Here is a 6,554-nt window from a genome sequence, read left to right on the forward strand (position 1 = left end):
TACACACTTATAACATTACTTACTTTCATAAATGCAACAATCATTGTCATTAAATTAAAATAATTAAAGAATACACTAAAATGTAATATCATGATATACTTTACATTTATTTAATACGTAGTATTTGATACAGAAAATAAGAGTAAAATTTTTACTTGTATCAACACAAATTTTGATTTTTGAGGATCACCCTCAACCACATAAATAAAAGGAAATTTTCAAACATCTTATGTCAAAAATTGTCGGGACACCCTACATTTCACAGATACATCCTTAGACGATTCAAATGCCTTCTGAACAGTCAAAAGAAACACATAAACAAAATGGTATTAATAGAAGATTTAACCCTAGTTATTTTCTATTTTTGATGTACAAATTAAACAAATTCCAAAGCATATAACTTTTTTTTCTCCCCCATTAGAGCCAATTGCCCCTTAAACTCATAAAAATTTAGCCCTAAATATTCGGTCCGTGAATGCATGTTTGTCATATACTTCCAAAGCCTAACCCACAGTTTCATCTTCCAAACCCTGTGATTACTGTGAGCCCAGCTAAGCCAATCTCACCCTATAAATTTGCAGTTGAACTCTCACACTCCTTAGTGGCCACACACACACACACATTACACAGATCTACCCATGTCACTGGATCTGTGATTTTCTTAGACATTGGTGTCATCACCAACAATTGTACTTGTCAATATCCAAATACACATCAAATCTAGTCACATTCTTTTTCAATCCTTTCACTCCTCAATTCACATCACACACAACAACCATGGAGATTGATAGCAGGTTTTTGAGTACCGGCCTACTCCTGGTTGCCACAATCCTTGTGGCAAAACTCATTTCAGCCTTCATAGTGCCCAAATCCAGGAAGAGGGTACCCCCAGTTGTGAAGGGGTGGCCCTTGATTGGAGGGCTTGTCCGTTTCCTCAAAGGTCCAATCTTTATGCTCCGTGAGGAGTACCCTAAGCTTGGGGGTGTCTTCACCCTCAAACTCTTCCACAAGAACATCACCTTCCTCATTGGCCCTGAGGTCTCCGCACACTTCTTCAAGGCTCCAGAGACTGATCTCAGCCAGCAAGAGGTGTACCAATTCAATGTGCCAACTTTTGGACCTGGGGTGGTCTTTGATGTTGACTACTCTGTGAGACAGGAACAGTTCAGGTTCTTCACTGAGGCTCTTAGGGTCAACAAGCTCAAGAGCTATGTCAATCAGATGGTTGCAGAAGCAGAGGTATGCTTGTGTTGGTGCTATTCATGTTGGTGTTTGTTTGGTTCTTTTCTTTTGTTGTTGGTGATTGATCTAGTATAGTGGTTTCTCACTTTGATGGGTAATCGTTCTCTGTTCTTGGATTTAATCATTGCAATCGGGAATTTGTTGGGCTATTTTATTTTTGGATTTAAATTTCACAATTTTGGTTTTTCATTTTCGCACTTAATGTTCAAATCCCCACTTTTGAAAACCTCCACTCTTCCTCCATGGTTCTCTAGATGCCCAAGCTTTCATCCCTCGGTCTACACTATGTCAAAATTCGACACCTGAAGGGTTGGATTGATTTTGGATATTTACAAAATTCAAAGACCAAAAGCGATGTTTTAAAATTTAGGAACAAAAGCCCTTTATTGTAAATTTTACTTTGATGATGAAGACAATTAACCCTTTTGTTTTCTTTGATTTTTATGGGGAGTAATGATGGATTGGGGGACTGGGAAAAAAATTGTCATCCCCTTAGAAATTTTCCGGTTGTGAGGCTGATAGGCTTAGATACCTTGCTTTTGTTATTGGCTTTTGTTCTTCAATTGACCCTTTTTTGTTGTTACTTAATGTATTACATGTTTGGGCATTCAATTCAACGATTTGGTGGTCAATGGCAACACCTGTCATGATCAGTGTGTTCTGCAGGGCGTTGCGTATTCCAGCTTTATTGCTAGAATAGCTAACTGAACAGCCTTATCCAACTCGATAGGATCTGATACAAGGTGGTTTTGGACTAGAGTGAAAAGAGTGGCAATATAAATCTTACAAGAATATGTAGTAAAATTTAACGATTTCGTTATTTATAACGTATGTGCATACCTTTTTTTTTTCCACACGAGAATGGACCATTGAATTGTCAACAAAGCTTCATACTACTTGAGTTCATTCTGATAATAAACTGGAGAAGCTCTTCATTTTCATTTGGACTTCACTATGGTGAAATGGCATCAAACCTGACAGTTTTCATTGTCTCATTATGTTGTTTGTTAACATTAAACTCCTACCTTGTAATTTTTCTTGGCTGTTTAACAATTGGATATTGAAGAGTGTTCTATCCCAAAACAAACTCAATTTGCAGGACTATTTCTCAAAGTGGGGACCAAGTGGTGAGGTTGATTTGAAGTATGAGCTTGAGCATCTTATTATCTTGACAGCCAGTAGATGTCTCTTGGGACGTGAAGTTCGGGACAAGCTCTTTGATGATGTCTCTGCACTGTTCCATGATCTTGATAATGGGATGCTTCCAATCAGTGTGCTCTTCCCATACCTGCCTATCCCAGCTCACAAACGCCGTGATCAGGCACGCAAGAAGCTAGCTAATATCTTTGCTACTATCATAGCTTCTCGCAAGAGTGCCAGCAAATCAGAAGATGACATGCTGCAGTGCTTCATCGACTCAAAATACAAAGATGGTCGCCCAACAACTGAAGCTGAAGTGACTGGACTCCTCATTGCTGCTCTTTTTGCTGGTCAACACACAAGTTCAATTACCTCCACTTGGACTGGTGCATATCTGCTGTGTAACAACCAGTACCTTTCAGCTGTGCAGGAGGAGCAAAAGCAGTTGATGGAAAAGCATGGGGACAGAGTTGATCATGATGTTTTGGCTGAAATGGATGTGTTGTATAGGTGCATCAAAGAAGCCTTGAGACTCCACCCTCCTCTGATCATGCTGCTGAGAAGCTCTCACAGTGATTTCAGTGTCACAACACGAGAGGGGAAAGAGTATGACATTCCCAAAGGCCATATAATTGCTACATCACCTGCTTTTGCTAACAGGCTAGGTCACATTTTCAAGGACCCTGACAGGTATGATCCTGACCGATTTTCTGTCGGGAGGGAAGAGGACAAGGTGGCAGGTGCATTCTCGTACATTTCGTTTGGAGGGGGTAGACATGGATGCCTTGGGGAGCCATTTGCATATCTGCAGATTAAAGCAATATGGACTCATCTGCTGAGAAACTTTGAACTGGAGTTGGTGTCACCTTTTCCTGAGATAGACTGGAATGCCATGGTTGTGGGAGTTAAGGGAAAAGTGATGGTCCGATATAAGCGGAAGGTGCTTTCAGTCAATCAATAGGACTAATGTTTCATTTTCATGGATGATTTTATTGTAAGCAGTTACTGTTAGTCTTTCCTGGTTCCGCTTCTGTCCAAGTTCACTGTCTATTTTGGCAATGGATATCTAGAATCTTTGATTTTGATTTTATTTTGTTATGTGATAAGTGATTGTAACTTGTTTTGGTTTGTGTATTGGAGGCTACTAGTTTCTTGGGTTCAAGTGAAATGGTTGAACTAAAATGCTGCATGGGATATTTTGGCGCTGTACCATCCTGAAATATTCTGATCAAACTTCCTCACTTTATGAAATTTGATCAAATTGGATCCATTTAAAAGCTGGGGGAATCTTTCTCCCCCTAAACAATTTTGACGTGTATGTTCTTATTTCTTAGATTCATAACTATCAACCAACCAAACTAGCCTTATTTTAAAGGATACAGACTCATTTTAACCCCTCTCCTAGAGTTAAGGATGTGAAACTGCTATTAGTTATCAATTCATATGTTTGATAATAAACAAGCCACTTTTTTACGAGAAAATAGAAAATGTAACAGTTAGTGTGCAATCATGGACGATGATGTAATACAGAAAAGGTGATTCCATCAATATAATTCTCAATTTACTAAAAGAGTAGATCAGTAACACGGTAGAAGTTGAAGGCAGTGAATATTAGGACAGCAACCCCCACTATAGTAGAACTGCTTCTCCATGGGTCTCTGAAGTAAACCCACCTCAATGTACCCATTGCCCATTTCCAATCATTGTTGTAGTGTTCATTAACATCTTCCATGATCTGGTGGTAGCATGTTGAATTTGTCACCACATGTTTGCAAAGATCATTAACCAAATTTGCCAGTTCTTGATCACTTCCCAGTTCATGGACAATAATTTCTTTCTCAACCAGCAACTCTGCATCATCTTTGGTGTGAATAAGAGAGTCAATCAGAGAAACATAGTTGCAGATGTAAGGTTTTTCAGGATAGTGACACTGCTCAAATGCTATTAGGTTCCTCAGAACACACTCTGTTGTGTGGTCTACTTTCAACTGGGGGATCTGAAACCGAGCTTTGAACAACTTGCAGCATGGCAAACAACCCAAGCAAAGAAACCAGCTGAAGAATCGTTTCTTCTCAAACTTGAGATCAAGTAAGGATCTGTCTTGAACCATGTCAAAGCTTATCCCAGCCTCATTCAACTTTGTTGCAGTCCTTAGTACACACTCCTTATGATTATAGTTTTTCTGAATGCTCAGGTTCTTAGGTAGATAGGAATTTCGAATTAGATCAGTGAAATGCAGTGATTTCTCCCACTTTCTTAGCTCGAACTTGTTTTCTGAAGATTGTTCATGAGGATAATAAGATCCAAAGTACTCATGAGCAAGGTTAATAAATCTACCGTGGCTTTTGACATTGCTTGGGACAACATTATCATATAGTTTTTCCAACACAATCATTGGAAGCTGGTTCTCAAGCAGCATCAAGTCACACTGGATACTTTTTCCAATACAACCTTGAGTTATTAGATAGTCCTCCTTGTGTTCCCATTTTCTTGATTGTCTCAGAAACAGCTCCATGATGAACACAGCATCCAACAACATTATCTCCACAAATTGCTCCTTGCTGATATCAGGGAATTTCTTTTGGTAACAACGGCGTAGGTTTTTCTCTTCTAATTCAAGTAAGGCTTTGTACTGCAGCAAATCAAGCTTGCTCATTTGGCTTAGGCGTGCCCAAAAGAAATGAAAATATCTTTGTTTCTGCTCATGCATTTCCTCTAGTTCAGCATTCTTATGGTGGACAGGGCCAATTGAGACCAACAGAGGAGTGTAGGCCACCACTTTCACCTTCAAAAGACTAGTTGGTACCTTGTAGATACAACATTCTGGCCACAGTGCAGGCTCCATCACTTCTGGGATGTTAATTATGTGTTGGATGTGATGTTCAATAGAAGTCTCCATGAGACCTCTTTTTTCTGGTCCTGTTCAGCAAACATACCAGCCATCAGACAAATCCTGTTTTCATTTTCAAAATATATTAAAAAATCTTTTAATATATCAACATCATTGCATTTTGAAGGCTCAGCAGAGAGATAATATCAAAAACTCAGCTAAGTTTTGGATTCCAAGCTAAATAGGGTTCATAGTTTGGATTTCTACTGTTTACCTTTTCAAAACTTCTAAAAAATGACCAAATTTCTTTCTTAAGTAGTACTCTTGCTATGTAGAGACATGAACATCAAAAATCCTACAAATGACCTATTTTCATGAGAAATGAATCATGTTAAAGGCAAACCAATATTTACTATTCTTGGGGAATAAATATGCAAATCCATACTCTCAAGTATAATAAAGATGTATTTAATACAAAGCAGTAAAAAGACATATACACTGCAGATGTGCCTCTTCAAAATAAGATAACTGACTTTGAAAAAGAAAAGGTCAGATTCCACAGATACACAAAGGATCCATCCATCTTCATGTACAGACATAAAGTGAAGATATTTTTCAGCAAACAAATGGCTTTTCCCCTTTGGCTAAAAGCATTCTTGCTTTGTATAAGATAAAGTTAGAATTTTTAAATATCAACTGCAAACAGAAGAAGCACTAGAACACACAGGGAAAGAGAATCACTTGTAAAGTGACATTTACAACATCTCAAACAAATAAGCAACAAAACCAAAATGAAAAACCAGAAGTAGAAATGAAAAAGATGGTGTGAAGAGCATAGAAAATAGATTCTAGACAAAAGATCATGACAGTTATAGAGTGAAAAACTGATGACTTCATAAATAATGGCCTAAACCAGAATTAATGATTGAAAAAAATTAACTGCTACAACGATTTTAAGATCATTAGTAGGTTATCACAAACTAGTGTTAATTAATGCACAATGTATGAACCTGAAAGACTGTTTCCTTAACAATTTCTCGGTTCCAAGCTCCTGGATCTTCACTTCTGAACTCTCTCTTTTCTCAGTCTCTTTCTGGTTTGTTCTTGAACTTTTGGTGTGCTTTGTAGATATAGTAAGTGAAAAATCAACTAGTCAAAGCAAATACAGTGCCAAAGGAAAAGATAAATTCTAGACTAGAACAGTTTTGATGATAAAATGAATTATTGGAAGGCTGGAAATAGTTTTACATTCATGAAATTTGTACTATTTGTACAACTTTGTCAGGTTATGATAAATAGTAATTCAATGATCAATTATTCAATGGAGATATTGAAGGAGCAA

The 6,554-nt window shown here is 37.8% G+C and overlaps 2 protein-coding genes across 3 annotated transcripts; one reads left to right on the forward strand and one right to left on the reverse strand.

The window, feature by feature from the left end:
- The first annotated feature begins 509 nt into the window (after positions 1-509).
- Positions 510-3,576, forward strand: LOC106774110 (obtusifoliol 14-alpha demethylase). The gene is made up of 2 exons (XM_014660957.2): positions 510-1,239; positions 2,342-3,576. Exons 1-2 carry the CDS (start codon positions 778-780, stop codon positions 3,341-3,343), a joined length of 1,464 nt encoding a protein of 487 aa, XP_014516443.1. The 5' UTR covers positions 510-777; the 3' UTR covers positions 3,344-3,576.
- A 220-nt stretch (positions 3,577-3,796) lies between these two features.
- Positions 3,797-6,554, reverse strand: LOC106774111 (UPF0481 protein At3g47200). Of its 2 annotated transcripts, none has more exons than XM_022785878.1 (2): positions 6,223-6,554; positions 3,797-5,335 (listed from the first exon to the last, which is right to left on the reverse strand). In XM_022785878.1, exon 2 carries the CDS (start codon positions 5,279-5,281, stop codon positions 3,947-3,949), a length of 1,335 nt encoding a protein of 444 aa, XP_022641599.1. In that variant the 5' UTR covers positions 5,282-5,335; positions 6,223-6,554; the 3' UTR covers positions 3,797-3,946. The 2 variants fall into 2 exon arrangements, with proteins under 2 accessions (XP_022641599.1, XP_014516444.1); XM_014660958.2 differs by having other exon boundaries at positions 3,797-5,301; positions 6,223-6,553.

The sequence above is a fragment of the Vigna radiata genome, chromosome 9, assembly GCF_000741045.1.
Source record: "Vigna radiata var. radiata cultivar VC1973A chromosome 9, Vradiata_ver6, whole genome shotgun sequence".
Classification (NCBI taxonomy): domain Eukaryota; kingdom Viridiplantae; phylum Streptophyta; class Magnoliopsida; order Fabales; family Fabaceae; genus Vigna; species Vigna radiata.